This window comes from Myotis nattereri, assembly GCF_964212035.1.
Source record: "Myotis nattereri genome assembly, chromosome: 11".
Lineage (NCBI taxonomy): Eukaryota > Metazoa > Chordata > Mammalia > Chiroptera > Vespertilionidae > Myotis > Myotis nattereri.
Genome location: NC_138086.1, coordinates 44,723,412 through 44,741,845, shown reverse-complemented (window position 1 = coordinate 44,741,845; position 18,434 = coordinate 44,723,412). Strand labels below are relative to the sequence as shown.

Genomic DNA, 18,434 nt, shown 5'->3' with positions numbered 1-18,434 from the left:
ACATCAATGAGAGAGAAACATCCATCAGCTGCCTCCTGCACACTCCCTACTGGGGATGTGCCCGCGACCAAGGTACATGCCCTTGACCGGAATCAAACCTGTGACCTTTCAGTCTGCAGGCCGACACTCTAGCCACTGAGCCAAACCGGTTAGGGCACATTTTCTTTTTCTTAAATTACATCGGTTTAGCAGGGCCTGGGTCAACCATGACCCTGGGAGGGAAGATGAGGGGGCGAGGGGAGGACATGTACAGGAGCAGACACTCGGGCTGAGTGAGACCTACCATTGGAAAAGAGGTCCTGGAAGGCAGGGGCTTTATTTTGTTTTCCCCCATCCTGAAAACAGGGCCTGGAAGTGTAGGTGCTCAATAAATATTAAGTCAATGAATAAAATATAGACAAGGTATATACAGGCTCTGCCATAACACACCACCAATGACTGAGGGAGTTGGCATTGCTTTTAATGAAGGTAATGACAATATTAACAAATCATTAAAAATTAAACTTCTTTGGCAAAATATGAGAAGGGAAAAAAAAGTAGTTGATAATACACCATCCCAGTCCAATCATTATTATACTTTTGTTGTTATTCTTTTCAGTGTTTTATAATATGCATTTAAAATATATTTGTAATCTGGCGGGTGTGGCTCAGTGGTTGAGTGTGGACCCATGAACCAAGAGGTCACAGCTCGATTCCCAGTCAGGGTACATGCCCAGGTTGCTGGCTCAATCCCCCGTGGAGAGCCTGTGGGAGGCAGCCGATCAATGATTCTCTTTCATTATTATTATTATTTTAAAAATATATTTTTATTGATTTCAGAGGGGAAGGGAGAGGGAAAGAAAGATAGAAACATCAATGATGAGAGAGAATCATTGATCGGCTGCCTCCTACCTGCCCCCTGTGGGGACCAGGCCTGCAACCCAGGCATGTGCCCTTGACCAGAATCGAACCTGGGACCCTTCAGCCCACAGGCCTTCGCTTTACCCACTGAGCCAAACCAGCTAGGGCTCTCTCTCATTATTGATGTTTCTATTTCTCTCTCCCTCTCCTTTCTTCTCTCTGAAATAAATAAAATAAATATTAAAAAATATTTGTAATCTGAGAATTTTGGAGAGGAAATACAGAATTTATTTTCAAAAGAACCATTCTCCCTTACCTACAAGGTATCGCTCAAACTTAAGCATGTCCTCTGGTGGGGACTTAAAAAAAAAAAGATTTTGTTTTATAGTCTGATTGTAAAGCAGCTTCTACTTAAAATATTTATATATTTGTGTATATAATTTTTATATTGATATATAATAGTAAATATTACCGCAGGTATAGGAGCTCCTTCCATATACAGAAATAGATTTTAGAAATCGAAATAAAGAGGTCGTTTCTAATTTTTCGGGGCTAATTTTCACCTGAGGGAACTAACTGCAGGAAGTAGTTTCACTTACCAGCAGACTGATTATTAGCAATTTAAGACCCCAAAGTTAATCTTTATTCTGATCAGCCAACAAAACAGAGAGTTAATTCAACATAAAGTGACAACAACAAAGCAGCGGGGCGTGATCTAAGGGAGAGAGTGAGGACTGAACTTTAATTGGCTCCTGGGTGCAGGAATGGGGTGAAGAACACGCTCTCGTTGTGTGCACCCCCCTGCTCCCCCCAGAGGGCAATGCAGTCAGGGCTTCTGGCCGTGAAACCAGGACCAACCCTCTCGCCCCATGTGCTTCTCTGAGGCCCACCGCGTGCTCCGTTATGTAACCGGGCGGCCTGACGATCTCACTCATCTGAGTGTAATCTCTCTCTTAAGGAGGGAACAGCAGAACTGCCTCCAACTGAAACTTGACCTCCATTGTCACCAGCCCCAGGGGCGCGACCCGACCAGGAAGACTGAGACGACGCCCCCCAAGGTGCCTCACTCGCACCGGCGGTGGGGATAGTTCCTGCTGAAACTTCAAACAGCCCGAACCCGGCACAGTTTAATACGAACCAGGGAGCACTCGTGCTGCCAGCAGTTAAATAGAAGTTCATTAGAACTGCTCCCCGAGCCTGCGGGCTGAGCCTGATGTCGGACCAGCAGCCACACTCCAGCAGGTCGCTCAGAAAAGAACGAACCCGGGGCTGTTTATGAGCCTCTCATCGCAGGTGTTTTTCGGCACCAAACGCCAAAGTGTTCCTCGGCGTCACGTGAGTCACAGGAATACGCGTAGTCACCCCATCAGGCAGCAAAATTCGTTTATATAATAGGGACTTGCTCACTGCTCGTCGCCGGAAAGCACTGAGACCCCGCAGCAACTCTCGGCCGCCGGCCCGGGCACCCGGAAGGCTCTCGGCCCCGCCCACCCCGTCCCGAACCCGCCCACCCCGTCCCGAACCCGCCTCAGCTGTGGGCTCCCCGCGCTTACCGCGGTCTCCTGCCGCCCCCTGCTGGGCTTCTCGCGTTGGTTTACAGAGGGCGGCCCCCTGGCCGCGGGGGCACGCAAGGTGGTGACGTCACCGCGCGGGCCCGTGGCCGGAAGTTCGTGAATTTCCGCTTCCGGAGGCGGAAGTAAAGCGCTCTCTGGTTCTTCCGTACAGTCCAAGTTGCCGTTGCTGGCTTTGCTGCTGTGCTTTTTGTGTTAAGAAGCGGGTGCGGGTGACTTTGAGGTACCGCGGCGCCCAGTTCCCGCGCAGCTCTTAGCACAGTTGTCCTTGTGGGGGGAGGAGGGATCGGGGGAGTCCGTGGAATGGAACCTGTGGAATTAACCTTAGTTTTGAGCTACAGGCTCCCCTGGGGTCCAACTTGCGCTTCACCGAGCTAAGAGAAGCCAGTAAGAAAAGTCGGCGCTTTGGAATTTCGGGGATAAAGCCTACTTTTTAATTTGTGGAGTTTAAGACAATGTGCGTGAAGCAGTTAGTTTTGGTTTTACAGGTCATTCGTCATCCTGCTACCTTTTCCGATCGCATTCAGGCCTGTACTTGCCCTTTTCTTCTCGTATCTCTGAGATGTTTAGTGTGCAGGAAGGTTATGCATCTCATGAGGTTATGCACCTGCAGCGCTAGGTGGGATTGAACTCTTTCTTCGGTATTGCGAAGTCCTGACAATATTTTGTAACCTCCTCCCCGCCCAACCCCCCCTTCTTTTTGGCCACTTTTAGGGACAACTATTTTCCAGCTTTTTTCTGGAGGAATGCAGAAGTCCTCTTAAGGCAAATGAGGTGAGAAATGCATTGTTGTAAAGGTCTCTGAACTGCTTGTTTTGTGGAAAGAAGGCCCACTGGAATGTAGTACCCTAGGGCCAGGCATTAGCCATTTCATTAAGAGCCCCTTTATTAGGCTTCTGTGGAGCAGAGGGCAGGGTAAAACTTATTTTATTCCTTAGACCATACAAGTTGTAGGTACACAGATTTTCAGTGTATTTTTAAATTTTGGATTTCACCTCTAGCAATAATGGTTTTGGCTCATTAAAAACGTTAATTTGAGATTGAAATACATTATGGAGTATTAATTATTTTTGAAACTTGTAGATTGAGTCAGTTGATACTTCTTGCATTAGGCTGTTTAAATATTTATTCACCTTACTAGATGTAAGGGGAGTATTTTGGATGGAAATTGGGTGCTAAAAGAGTAAAGTAGCATTGATATTTTATCAGGTTTAACATTTTTGTGTTGAAAACTGAAAAATAGGTAAAGGTAATATATATTGTTCTATTATGTTTTTGTACTCCAAGACAATTTTAATTTTTTTAAATTTAATATCAGTTGCAATAAACACGTAAATTAATATTTTAATATTTCATAATTAGTACATAGCTGCCATTAATCTGTCAGAGATAACTGTTTTGTTCCATTTTTTTCTCTCTTTCTGCATATTACCCTACTCATACCATTATGCTGTTTGCCACTTAAAACACTTTGGACATCTTTCCATTGTGTTAGATCTGCCTCATTTTTAAAAAGGAGGTTGTATAGTATTTTATTGCATAGTTGTACCATAACTTATTAGTCATTCTTTTGGGGACATTGGGTTCCTTCTTTTTGTCAATAGCAAATAGTATTATGATGATAATCCTTTTCATAATAATGTGTATTCTTGTCTTGGATAATCTCCCAGAAGTGGAAATGTTGACTTAAAGGATATGATGGAGGGTACCAAATTCTCTTCAAGCAGTGGTATTTGAGAATTTCTCCCATTTCCTCATATGCTCACCAACATTTGATATTAAGTAACATTGTATTAAGCTTCGCTGAGACTGTTCATAATATATTTTGGGTCAATTTATTGCATGTATAGTATTGTAGTCAAAACCAAATTTTAGTTGCCAATTCTAAGTCCAACTGAGCCCCCCCCCCCCATAGAAATAGTGTAGATTCCCTAGTAATAAGTAATTATAAAATAAATGCTTCACTTCAACAATATATACTTGTTTAGTTAAAGATTTGTAGGAAGGTAGTGTTTGAATGGGATCTTGTACTATGGATAGACATCAGGATGATAGGCCTTTCTGAGAGATATCTTAAGAAGGCAGGGAGTCAAGAGTGGACAAGGATGTTTAGGACCAGAGGTTTGAGAGGCAGTGGTGCCTAGTGGTGAAGTTGTAGAATAGAAGCTAGCTAGAAAGATAGGTGGAACTGTGTGGTGAGGGCTTTGAAGGTCAGTCTGAAGATTTTACTTTGTAGGGGAGAGCTACAGAGATCTTTAATCAGGAAATGAGGGACATAATTACATACTTGTTTTACAAGTATACTATGATGGAAGTTTTGAGTGACAGATGTTAGAGAAGCAAGTTAAGTGGCTATTATTGTCTGGGTGAATGAAAAGCAAAGAGTAGAGGGGTTGGAGTTCAGAGATGATGAACAAGCAGAATACATGATTTGATGATAGGTTGAGGAAGGGAGAGAAAGCAAAGCTTTTGTATTTTTATCATGAATGACTCAGGTTAGTGATAACGATTTCATTAATCAGAAGAGGTCTAGTTTGGGGGCTGGGAAAGATGCTCATTTTGGTTTTGGACATGTTAATTTGTGTGGAAGATATTTCCATGGAGAGGGAATTATGAAATAATTAAAAAAAAAGACATAAAATCCACCTATGAGATTCAGGAGAAACCTTAATGCACTTTTAAAAAATATATATTTTATTGATTTTTTTACAGAAAGGAAGGGAGAGGGATAGTCAGAAACATCGATGAGAGAGAAACATCCATCAGCTGCCTCCTGCACACCCTCTACTGGGGATGTGCCCGCAACCAAGGTACATGCCTTTGACTGGAGTCGAACCTGGGAATGTCGGCAGGCTGACGCTCTATCCGCTGAGCCAGACCGATCAGGGCCCAGAATGCACTTTTGTTAAGAAACTTGGCATATATTTTCACTTTCTTTTAGTCTGTCATTGATACGGTTTCTTTTGAGCTTTCTGTGGCTTTTTCAACCCTGTTTGAGGGTGTGTTCTCTAGGGTAGTAGCCTTCAGGCTTTTTTTGATTGTGTATACTCTCCAAGAAAGGTTTATACATGGACCTTCAATATATTTATATTTTATTTACTGGTGAGTTAGGTACATGTCTTACAGTATATATTGTATACATTTTATAATACAGAAAGTAGAAATTTTAAAAGGCCGAGGCAAATATAAGTTGGAATTTTACTGTTTCTTCCTACATTCCGTTGGATCGTTTTGCTACCCCCTCTTTGGAAAGTACTGGTCTTATCCATAGCTGTCAGTGTTCTGTCTGATTAGTCAGTAGAGGTCACCCTTGAGCGTCTGGAAGAGCAAATTTTTGATTTGGGCAATGTAAAGCCTTCCTTTAGTTCAGTGGTTCTCAACCTTCCTAATGCTGCGACCCTTTAATACAGTTCCTCATGTTGTGGTGACCCCCAACCATAAAATTATTTTCGTTGCTACTTCATAACTGTAATTTTGCTACTGTTATGAATCGTAATGTAAATACCTGATATGCAGGATGTATTTTCATTGTTACAAATTGAACATAATTAAAGCATAGTGATTAAGCACAAAAACAATATGTAATTTTATATGTGTTTTCCGATGGTCTTAGGCGACCCCAGTGAAAGGGTTGTTCGACCCCCAAAGGGGTCGTGACCCACATGTTGAGAACCACTGCTTTAGTTAGAAACAGGACCTTATTTTTTAAGTTTCTAAATTCGTGCATTTTTGGGAGAGTGTATAATTACATGGTAGCATGTAGCATTATGGAGAAGTGAAGAATAGTGAATTCAAAGTATAGGGCAGTCTAATATGTGCTTTTGTTTGATGTTTACCTTGTGAGCAGTCTGCACTTTTGTTTGAATGCTATTTGAGTTCATACTTTGGGAATATTTTTCCTATTCTTTGAGGATCTTTAGATTATATGAGCTATAGGAATGTTGCCAGTCTGTAGGCATAATCTAAATTCTTGTTAAATTGGAATAATCAAAAGGATAGGCACAGAGAGGCTTTTATGATGTTGATCTTGAAAGTAGTATCTCAAGTCCAAAGATATTAGTGGTGAGTTGAAATCATTTAGCTCTATTTTCTATTTTATGCTTAATTAAAGGGCCTCTTTTAAGTGATAAGAGCCCATTATAAGTAATTAGGAATAAAAATCTAAGTTCATCACAGCTGTGTAGTCTGAAAAGGATAAAGTACTATTTAAAAAATATATGTATTATTGTATGATTCAGACCATAAGTAGTTTAGGAAAATAAATTATCTGATAAGAATAATCTTTGTTGCTTTCCTCATAAAATATTTCCTATAAATAGATGCTCACTTTACTAGGGACTTATGATTGTTACCATGTAGCATGTAGCAGTTCATACATTTCATGACTCATTTCTGAATGATCAAGAAAATTAGATATTGAGGTTTTAGCCACTTGCACAAAGTTATATGTGTTGTGAAACTGATGCAGAGAGCCCTGGGCTCATCTTTTGTAATGTGGTGGCCTGGGGAGAATGGTAAAAGTAACTTTTAAACATGTCATCTTGCAGCACAGTTCCATGTGTGGTGTATTATTTGGATTAAATATCCCAACTAGATCATTTGGAAGATGCACATTGGTTTGGAGTTGTTGGGTTACAACCAAGGGGACAATAATGTAAATTGAGGAGAATGGAAGCAGTTGTTGTTGTTGACCAGAGCTAAGAATTAGGCTCTAATAATAGCCTGGATTTAAAGAGTGCCATGAATCTAGAAAAATGTGTTTATGGTGCAAATTAAGAATTCTGGTGTTGGTGTCTCGCTGAGGTAACCTTCTTGCTCTTGCTGCATGCTGGTGTTGGAGGACTCTCCCTGCCTCAGATTTACCAACAGCATGAATCAAGAAAAGTTAGCCAAACTTCAGGCTCAGATCCAGATAGGGGACAAGGGTATGGCTTGCAGAAAGAAGGTGGTACATAGAATAGCTACAGCTGATGACAGAAAACTTCAGAGTTTTCTGGAAAGCTGGTATTGAAGAGGTAAACATGATTAAAGATGATGGAACAGTTATTCATTTCAACAATCCCGAAGTCCAAGCTTCCCTTTCTGCTGACACCTTTGCAATTATCAGCCATGCAAAAACCAAACCAATCACAGAAATGCTTTCTGGAATATTAAGTCAGTTTGGTGCTGACAGCTTCACAAGTCTTAGGAAGTTAGCTGAACAGTGATGGGTAGCAAAGCACCAAAACCAGAAGACATTGACGAGGAAGATGGTGATGTTTTAGATCTTGTAGAAAATTTTGATGAGGCATCAAAGAAGGAAGCTAACAGATCTTTTCTGGCTTTTGGAAGCTGGCATGGACTAGATTTAACAAATCAGCTATGTGGTTCCAAAATTTTACAAACATGTAGAACCAACTGTTACTAGTTCAGAAATATAAATATTTTGTATATTAATAATACTGTTTGTTCAGCATTTTCAGTCATTTGATTTTGCATTGTGCACTTCCTCCTACGATCTATTCTTTTGGTCAAATCCAAAGTACTGGTGCAGTTTGAGGGTGTTTTGATTTTTGATTCTTGGTTTCTTTTTGTTTGGGGTATTTTTGGTGTGTGTGTATTTTTCTGTATGTGTGTGGGTATGTTTGTACACAGTGGAGAGCAAATTGGAGAACAGTTTTATTTATCATTCTCTTTTCCCCAGTAGAAATAAAACAAATCTTTACCAAAAAAAAAAAAAAAAAGCGCTGGTGTTGGTTTTCAGGGGTAAATTTAGAGTTTGATAACCAAGATGTGAGAACTGAGGCAAAGAAGTCTGGTATCTAGATAATTAGAAGTAATGAGCTAGAGAGTGAAAATACGGTGGCTGAATTGTTACCACAGCACCAGGAAAACTGGAGCTATCAATAACTTCTTATAGAAAGGACCATGATACTTACAGGATCATAATATGGTCTTTCAACTATTTAATACATTATATAATATTGTCTGTGTTGTTTTAACAGCATTCCAAAAGGTTGGGGCTACTTGACCATTCTGGCACCACGAAACCTCTTGTATATGAGAAGTCGCTTCCTCTTTGGCTCAAGATGTTGGATGACCCGATTTTCACCAGAAATACTCTTCAAATCAGTTTCATTTAGGTTTTTTGGTGTGAAGTCTGATAATGAAGACAGTGAGCCTTTGAAGAATAGACTACTGAATAACTTACGTACTATGGGAGTAGATGTTGACATGGCCAAGAAACGACAGCCCGGAGTTTTTAATAGGACGGGTATTAATGAGCAGGATCTGAAGATGTTCCTTCTGTCCAAAGGAGCTGGCCAAGAAGTGATTGCTAGCATCATATCAAGATATCCACGAGCCTTAACACGCACAACTGAAAATCTTTCAAAACGGTGGGATTTGTGGAGAACAATTATGACATCGGACTTTGAAATTGTAGATATTTTGGAACGTTCTCCTGAATCATTTTTTCGGTCTAATAACAACGTAAACCTGGAGAATAATATAAAGTTTCTCTACTCAGTTGGATTTACCCGGAAGTGCCTTTGTCGATTATTGAACAATGCCCCACGTACCTTCTCCAATAGCCTTGATTTGAATAAACAGATGGTTGAATTTTTGCAGGAAGTATGTTTGACCTTAGGTCACAGTCATCCCATAGATTTTGTCAGGAAAATAATTTTAAAAAACCCTTTCATCTTAATTCAGAGCATTAAACGGATAAAAGCTAACATTATGTTTTTACAGTCAACTTTCAACCTGAACAATGAGGAGCTGCTTGTTCTGATATGTGGTCCAGGAGCTGAAATCCTAGACCTTTCCAATGGCTGTGCCAAAAGAAACTACACAAATATCAAAGAGAAGCTGTGTTCTCTTGGGTGCACTGAACAGGAGGTACAGAAGTTTGTCTTGAGCTATCTAGATGTGCTCTTCTTGGGAGAGAAAAAGTTTAATGATAAAATAGATTGCCTCATAGAAGAAAAAATTAGCATTTCACAAATAATTGAAAATCCTCGGATTCTAGATTCAAGCATAAGTACTTTAAAAAGTCGAATCAAAGAATTGGTAGATGCTGGCTATAACTTGAGTACATCAAACATCTCTCTTCTGTCTTGGAGTCAGAAAAGATATAAAACTAAATTGAAAATGTTAAACATGCGATAGTGCATTTTTCTGGGGAATTAAAAAAATAGTGAGATAATTTCACTTTGAATTTAGGCCTTTCAAAAAGGAGATGTTTGACTGCTTAACCACATATACATATATAATGATTATTTGGATATTTTATTTTAAAGGTTCGTAAAAACTCCTGGTTAGTATGCTCAAGCATAGCCTTCCCAGCTACTTTTCCTCTAGTTTGAATTAATTCAATATCCTATTATGTGATAAAGGCCGTGTAAATGGTACTTTCTGAGTGCCAAGGCAGAACAATGTATATGAAAAGATAGAAAATGCAAAATAAGCTTTTTTCAGGTTTTTGTTCAAATAAAAAATGGACAGATTCACTTAGATCTTAACATTTTTTTTCCCATGGGTTTGAATGGCACCCTATTTCTCCTGTTATTCCCACATATCTAATTATGGTTCATCTTCAAAATAGAAGGCCAGTAAAAATCTGACAAAACAGGAGAGATTTTTCACCCCAAGTTCTACATTCTTTATTTAAAACATTAGTATTTAACCCAAATTGAGCCCTCCACTGTAGGCTCAATTTACTATGTGTATAATCCTGATTTTTTTGAAGACAAAGGCAACTGTAGTAGGCTAAATAATTGCCACCCAAAGATGTCAATGTCATAATTTTCAGAACCTGTGAATATGTTGTTAAATTTCAAAAAGACTTTGCAGATGGGATTAAGGACTTTAAAATGAGATTGATTACCTGGATTATTTTGATGGGCCCAATATAATCATAAGGGTGCTTAAAAGTGGAAGAGGGAGGTAAAAGGAGATCAGAGTGAAATGATGATAGAAGAACTTGACCCACTTACTGGCTTTGAAGGAGGAAGGGGCCATGAGATAAGGAACACAGGTAACCTCTTTAGAATGTAAAAGGCAAGGAAACATTTTCTAGTGCCCCAGAAGGAAATGCAGCCCTGCCAGGATCTTGAATTAAGTCCAGTGAGTCCTGTGTCGAATTTCTGACCTACAGAGCCATAAGATAATATATTAATGTTGTTTTAAGCCTCTGAGTTTGTGATAATTTGTTACAGCAGCAAACAGGATAACAGCAACTAAATGTTAGTTGCATTATAGATGAAGCCACAAAATATGGTCCTTTTAGTATCATATTTGTATTTCTTCCTCATATAATTGCCTTTTTTATCCAACTACCTTTCTGGAACGGCTAATAAGTTAGTGTTTGTAAAGTCCTCTAAATGTATGGATAAAAACTATGAGTAATAAAATCTAAATAAAGGAATATTTATTTTGCCTAATGTGATTTAAAGAAATGGTGATCTTTTCTGTATATTAATATTTTGTTAGCATTTCATCTAAATGAAGAACAAGGAATTTCTAGAAGCATTGACTTTTTAAAAAGTACATTTTTTATTGATAGTATTACATTTTCTCCCCTTCCCTCCCTCCTTTCAATGCCCCCCCCCCCCCCCCAGTCTTCACCACCCTAGAAGCATTGAGTTAAGAAAGACAAATCAGATGATGTCTGTACCTTGAAGACATGTACAATGTAGCTCCGAATAAACTGAAAGAGAAGGGACACATTACATAACCTTAATTACTTTTAATTGTTTTCCAGAGTCATTTGTCTTCTAGATGTGGCTTTTGAATTAAATAACAATGGCATTCACCCTTTTAAGCCTTATTTCCTATAATGATGCCTCAAAAAAACTTATTCCCACCACTGATAGAAAACAAAATACCTGCTCTTTTAAGGGCATTTGTCCATGATACTCTTATTCCAATTGTTTCCAATATGCTCGTTGATGGCGAGCATGACAGGCATAGTTTAGAAAACATGGGCTTCAGAGAGACATTTCTTTAGAATGATATATCTAGGCACCATTCCTGAATAGCTCTGTTACTTTGTGTAAATATTTTAAGTTCATTGAACTTGTTTTCTGATCTCTATTAAATGTTAAAAATTGACCTTGAAGAGTTGGTGGGAATCAGGTGATATAAGGTCTCTAAGGTTTCTTGTACATACTAACTATTCAATGGTAGCTGTAAGAAATAGTTACAGTAATATTTTTTAGTACAGTTTAAATAGCTTTCTTGATATCTAATTCACATACCATACAACTCACCAATTTAAAAGTATACAATTCAGTTTTTTGTATTTACAGGGCTGTGTAATCCTTACCACAATCTAATTTTAGAATTATGTTTGTACCTCTTAAAAGGAAGCCTGTGCCCATTAACAGTCAATCCCATTTTCCCCCCTTCTGCTTCCCTAGCCCTAAGCAACCACTGATCTACTTTTACCTCATAAATTTGCCTGTTTTGGGCATTTTATATAAATGGAATCATACAATCTGTGGTCTTTTGTGACTGGCTTCTTCCACTTTGCATAATGTTTTCAAGATTCATCCATGTAGCATGTATCAGTATTCCATTCCTTTTTATTGCCAAATATTCCATAGTATGGGTCCAGTAGTATTGGTAGTATATTTTATTGTTATGACTTAAACATAAGTATTTTTTAAATTTAATTTTATTTATTTTTTTAAATAATTTTTATTTCTTGAAGTATTACAAAGAGTATTACATATGTCTCCTTTTTGCCCCCCTTGACATTCCCCCGGCCTCCGCTACCCCCTATTGTCTTGTGTCCATTGGTTATTCTTATATGCATGCATATAAGTTCTTTGGTTGATCTCTTAACCCTCCCCGCCCGCCCCTGCCCCCCCCCCCCCCCAAACCCTCCCCAGGCTTCCCACTGTAGTTTGACAGTCTGTTCAATGCTGCTCTGCCTCTGTATCTACCCCTGTTCATCAGTCTATACTGGTCCCCATTATCTGTCCCAACCTCACCGGGGCCGTTTCGTCCTCACCAGGGCCATCTTGATCTCACCGAGGCTGTCCCGACCTCACTGGGGTCATCCCTACCTCACCGGGGCCGTCCCACCCTCACCGGAGCCGTCCCGACCTCACCGGAGCCGTCTCAACCTCCCCGGGGCCATTCCGACTTCACCGGCGTTTCAGCCTCACCAGGGCCGTCCCAGCCTCACCGGGGCCGTTAAACATAAGTCTTAACATTATTACTTCCTCAGCCTATTGAGTTGTGTGGGGAGTGTTTTCTGAGGTATTTTTTCAGAATCTAAAAGTTTATAAGGAACTTGAGAAAGGTTAGCAGAGGAGATAATTTTTGTCGTTAACTGGTAAGAGGATAAAGCCTGGGTTGATGAGATAATATAGCAGCAGCAGTTGCCAGTGACCAAGGAGAATGTGGGATGCATGGAAGTATCATATAGCACTTGTTTGGGGTTTTGGAGAGGGACAACTTTGTAGAAACAAATGGATAATGCCTGTCAGGCAATATTAACATCGTATTTTAAGGTTTGAGTCTGATTGAAGAAGAATCAATTCTTTAAAAGTTTTTTGAATTATAAAAATTTTAAGTAATTTTTTCTTATGAGTACATAAGAAAATTTATATTTTTAATAGAAAAAATGGAAAATAAACCACAGTAAAGAAGAAAAAAATCTATGTTCTTATCTCCCAGAGAGATATTTTGCTAACTCTTTGTTTTCTTTGTAGAATATAGCCATATATGGATGTAATATGAGTAGATATGTGGCATATATGTTTATGTATTTATTTTAATGTATCTTTATTGTTGAAAGTATTACAGATGTCCCCTTTGTTTTTTCCCCATTGAACCCCTCCATCCTGCACCCGCCCCTCCCAGGCCTTCACCAGACTATTGTCTGTGTCCATGGGCTAAGCATATATGCATATAAGTTCCCTGGTCACATATAGATATAGATATAGATATAGATATAGCTATAGATATAGATATAGATATAGATATAGATATAGGTATAGGTATAGGTATATCTATATTGATATATATTTAAATAGAGATCAAACTGTATATTTTATAAATTGCATTTTAATGTAATAAGTCCTGAATATATTTAATATTCTTTAGTGATTAATTACAGAATCAATCGAGTATTTACCTGTAACATGGTTTTTAATGGTTGCATGAAATTCTGTCATTTGGATAAACCATAATTTCTCTATTCAGTCTCTCACCATTAGAGTAAATTTTTGCGCATTAGTAATTTTTGGAAGATACCGCCTAGATTAGTTCAGTATTCCACAGTGTTATACATAGTACCATTTCCCCCAATCATTGATAAACTTTATAAGGTAAAATTTTGCTCTGGGAAATATAAATGTTAAGAATACTGAATTTTGATATTCTCCAAATATATCTGCAAAACTTCAATTTTAATGGGCACCATCTATATATTATAAATTACTGCATAAATTTGAGGACTTTCAAATAGCTACAAGAATTAGGACAATATAAAAGGTTAAAGAGAAAAAGAGTGAGTTTATCATGAACTCAGCAGGAAAGATTAAAAAATGAGTAGTATTTATAAAAGGGCTTATTGGATTATTAAACTAGTCATTTATCTCCTTAAATCAGGGGTTGGCAAAAGTAGTTGTACATTTGTGAGTACACAAAATAGAATTTATTCTTTATTATTGTATTATTTTTCATACAAGCAACTGTGAACCTACTTTTGCCCACCCCTGTATAATTTCTAAGGCTTGGATCTGTACATGGTTTGTAGCCAGCGATCCAATAATATGGCTTTTATGTGAAAAACTTAGCTATTGACTCCTTCCCTGTGAAGTATGAACCAGTGGGTAATCTGTTGATGGCAGAACAATCGTCACAACTTTAGTAATATGCAATCGTTATATAGTCCAGGAAGAGGTTGGCACAAGCCAAGGAGGATAGCAAAATTATATTATTGTTAGATTTTAGGAAAAAATCATAGCAAAAGCCCAGATGCCCAACATTGAAAGGGCAGGGATAAGCTATGATCCAGTCATAATGGTCTTTCAGGGATTACCAGAGGGACTAGGTCTTGGGTCAGATTGGCCAATAGATGATGATTTGGGAGACGTGTTCTAAATTGGCCAAGAGGTCTCAGGACTCAGGCTATTCATTCACTTCTTAGTTTATTGACTGAGGAACCTGGTACAGGACAGAACTGCAATAGGATCAATTTTATGGAGCTGAGAGAAAGGCAATTATGGTGAATGTTATAACCAGGCCATATGTATCTTGCTCACTTTTACATTTCTGATATTCCCGGATGAAACTGTTGCCTCTTCACTTTCTTCTGGTCTTTTCAAGATAGTTGACATTTATCTTTTTGCTTTTATACTCCTCTCTACCTCCTCAGTTCACAGAGGTTGTTCATTAAAAGGAAAAAAACAAAATGTAGAATTTTTTAAGTCTCTTGACTGATTTTTTGAGTGGAATTTGGTATAGAGATAGAAGACATACTGGTGGAATCCCATTTTCTCTCAATTTTTTTGCTAGTCCGACATATGTGAAATCTGTTTTTCTATAATAGCAACATTGTGTGAAGATTAATGAGCTTATGTACATGAACTGCTTTGTGTTAATTATGAAAAATTTTAATGTGATGGTATGATAGTTCTTCCATCTCCACTTTGAATATTCCAGTGCCACCTTCACCAGCTGTTAAAGTACCTTCAATTTATGCCCACCATGATTTGTCTTTTTCTTTATTTTACAATGGAAATGAATTTTTTCTTTGAAAATACATAGTAATTGTAAAAGCCTTTGAACAATACAAAGAAACAAAGACCCAGCTAACTTATTTATCATAAGATTGAGGAAATATTCTTTAATTTTTAGTTTACAAAGAGGTTTGTTTATTTAAGTCAGGATGAATAATAATTTTTGAAAAAATTCTTTAAAAATCATCTTTAATTCATTCATGAATATCAGTTGATTTCTTCATATCACCCTTTGTTTTACTGAAAAACAACAACACCCATTGCCAAATTTAACTTACTGACATTTTACTTAAGATTTTTAAATTAATATTTATAAGGGGGATTGGCCTATAGCTTTCCACTCCCTTTGTTATTGAAGTTTTCTTGGGTAGTTTTTAGGTGCCACTTTGTCAGGTTTTTGGATGAGGGTTGTACTAGCCTCAGAAAATTTATTTGCAAGGTTATTTTTCCCTACACTTTGGAACCATTAGAAAATGGTGGGAACTATCCATTTCTTTAAAGTTTGGCAGAACTTGCCTGTAAAATCATCTGGGCTTGGTGTCTTGTTCAGGATAGATCCTTGACAACAACAGAAAGTTGCTTTGAAGGCTATTTAAAGGCTTTTTACCAATATCTTAAAAAATTTTTTTGTTTGTTTTGTTAATCTTCACCCAAGGATATTTTTCCATTGATTTTTTAGAGAGAGTGTAAGGGAGAGGGAGAGACAGAGAGAAACACCGATGTGAGAAAGACACATTGATTGGTTGCCTCCTGCACACGCCCGACTAAGGCTGGGGATCATGCCTGCAACCAAGGTACGAGCCCTTGACCCGAATTGAACCTGCGACCCTTCAGCCTGCAGGCCGACACTATATCCACTGAAACAAACCAGCTAGGACACCAATATCTTTTTTGGTGGATACTTGTATAAAGCTCTCTCTTGTCTTAGTTAATGCATTTTGCTTTGAATTCTGTGTCGATGTTAACATTGCTATGCTTTATGTTCATGCAAAGACTTACACATACATCTTCATAACAGCTTAACTTGTAATAACCAAAATCTGGTAATAACCTATGTTCATCAACAGGTAAAAGGAAAAATAAATGGTGATATTTTCATATAGGGGAATATTATTTAGCAATACAAAAGAATGAACAATTAATAAATGCAACAACCCACGTGAATCTCAAAATAATGATGCTGAATGAAAGAAACCAGACAAAAAAGAGTACAATCTATATGATTCAATTTTATTATTTTTTAAATTTTTTTTCTTTATTGATTAAGGTATTACATATGTGTCCTTATCCCCCCATTGGCCCCCCCATCCCCCCACTCATGTCCTCACTGCCCTGGTGTCTGTGCCCATTGGTTAGGCTTATATGCATGCATACAAGCCCTTTGGTTGATCTCTCCCCCTTACCCCACCCTCCCCTACCTCCCCTCTGAGGTTTGACAGTTTGATCGATGCTTCCCTGTCTCTGGATCTGTTTTTGTTCATCAGTTTATGTTGTTCATTATATTCCACAAATGAGTGAGATCATGTGATATTTGTCTTTCTCTGGGTGGCTTATTTTACCCAGCATAATGCTCTCCAGTTCCATCCATGCTGTTGCAAATGGTAAGAATTCCTTTTCTATCACAGCGTAAATGGTAAGAATTCCTTTTCTATCACAGCGTAGTATTCCGTTGTGTAGATGTACCACAGTTTTTTAATCCACTCATCTGTTGATGGGCACTTAGGCTGTTTCCAAATCTCAGCTATGGTAAATTGTGTTGCTATGAACATAGGGGTGCATATATCCTTTCGGAATGGTGTTTCTAGTTTCTTGGGATGTATTCCTAGAAGTGGGATCATGGGTCAAATGGGAGTTCCATTTTTAGTTTTTTGAGGAAACTCCATACTGTTCTCCACAGCGGCTGCACCAGTCTGTATTCCCATAAGCAGTGCATGAGGGTTCCTTTTTCTCTGCATCCTCTCTAGCACTTGTCATTTGCTGATTTGTTGATGATAGCCATTCTGACAGGTGTGAGATGGTAATGCATTGTTGTTTTGATTTTCATCTCTTGGATGATTAGTGACTTTGAGCATGTTTTCATATGTCTCTTGGCCTTCCTTATGTCTTCTTTCAAAAAGTGTCTATTTAGGTCCATTGCCCTTTTTTTGATTGGGTTGTTTATCTTCCTTTTGTTAAGTTGTATGAGTTCCCTGTAAATGTTGGAGCTTAAACCCTTATTGGTGATAACATTGGCAAATATGTTTTCCCATGTAGTGGGTTTTCTTTTTGTTTTGTTGATAGTTTCCTTTGCTGTGCAGAAGCTTTTAATTTTGATGGAGTCCTACTTGTTTATTTTCTCTTTAGCTTCTATTGCCCTAGGACAGGGGTGGGCAACCCCTGGCATGCGTGCCAAACATGGCACGCCAGTAACTTTTGCTGGCACGCGAAACCCTCTCTTATAATCTTTCATTTATAATTTTTTTTCTTAATATCGACTTTTTTATTTTTCAGATAAATTCAGTGTAGGTGCATCTTAGATAAATAAATAATTTTACATAACAAGTTATCTTAAAGACCATAGACATGAATGACTTAAATGTTAAATTACAAGGAACTGGCAAGACACTTGATGTTATGTTTTGTTATATAAAGGCTTTTGAAAAGAAACTGGAAGTTTTAAGAGGGATGTGGATGGTGAGAGATTTAGATACTTCCCAAACCTTAAGAGGCACATCAAAGACCTCCCAAAAGATGACAGAACAGACTGTCAAAGCCTCAAAAGCTGTTTTTAAACATCATCGAGTCAACTATTGAGCAGTTCTTCTCAAGATTTGCAAAATTCAGAGAACTGGAAGAGACAGCTAAATTCATGAGGTTTCCAGACAGCATGAAACTGGAGGAACTAAACTTACAAATGTTTTCATGGATAGACATGGCTGACTTTGAAATGCAGTTGATTGAATTTTAGAGTAGCTCAATTTGGAAGCAGAAATTTATTGACCTTAGAGTTGACTTGGAAAACATTGAAAAAAAGCGATTAGAGACAGGAGTACCAGAGAGAAGTGTCGAAAACGAACTATTGAGGACTTGGAATGCCATTCCAGAATTTTTTTTTTCTGTTTAAAAAACTTTGCAACAGCGTTACTCTCCATGTTTTCATCCACATACGCTTGTGAATCTTTGTTCTCAGTGATGAATTTTGTTAAGTCTCATAATAGGAGTAGCCTGACAGATGAAAGTAAGAGCTCGTGCATATCTCTGAAGGTCACGAAATATAAACCTGATGTAAAATCTCTGTCATCAGTGA

General features: G+C 38.2%; 1 protein-coding gene and 1 pseudogene across 3 annotated transcripts; both read left to right on the top strand.

Moving 5' to 3' along the window:
• Positions 1 to 2,526: 2,526 nt before the first annotated feature.
• On the top strand, positions 2,527 to 10,836 carry MTERF1 (mitochondrial transcription termination factor 1). 2 transcript variants are annotated; one of them, XM_081102747.1, is made up of 3 exons: positions 2,539 to 2,634; positions 3,126 to 3,185; positions 8,396 to 10,836. In XM_081102747.1, exons 2-3 carry the CDS (start codon positions 3,181 to 3,183, stop codon positions 9,558 to 9,560), a joined length of 1,170 nt encoding a protein of 389 aa, XP_080958873.1. In that variant the 5' UTR covers positions 2,539 to 2,634; positions 3,126 to 3,180; the 3' UTR covers positions 9,561 to 10,836. The 2 variants fall into 2 exon arrangements, with proteins under 2 accessions (XP_080958874.1, XP_080958873.1); XM_081102748.1 differs by lacking the exon at positions 3,126 to 3,185 and having other exon boundaries at positions 2,527 to 2,634.
• LOC308527270 (transcription factor BTF3 homolog 4-like) lies at positions 7,282 to 7,818 on the top strand (annotated as a pseudogene). The gene has a single exon. The product of its transcript is annotated as a transcription factor BTF3 homolog 4-like (transcript).
• Positions 10,837 to 18,434: the final 7,598 nt, after the last annotated feature.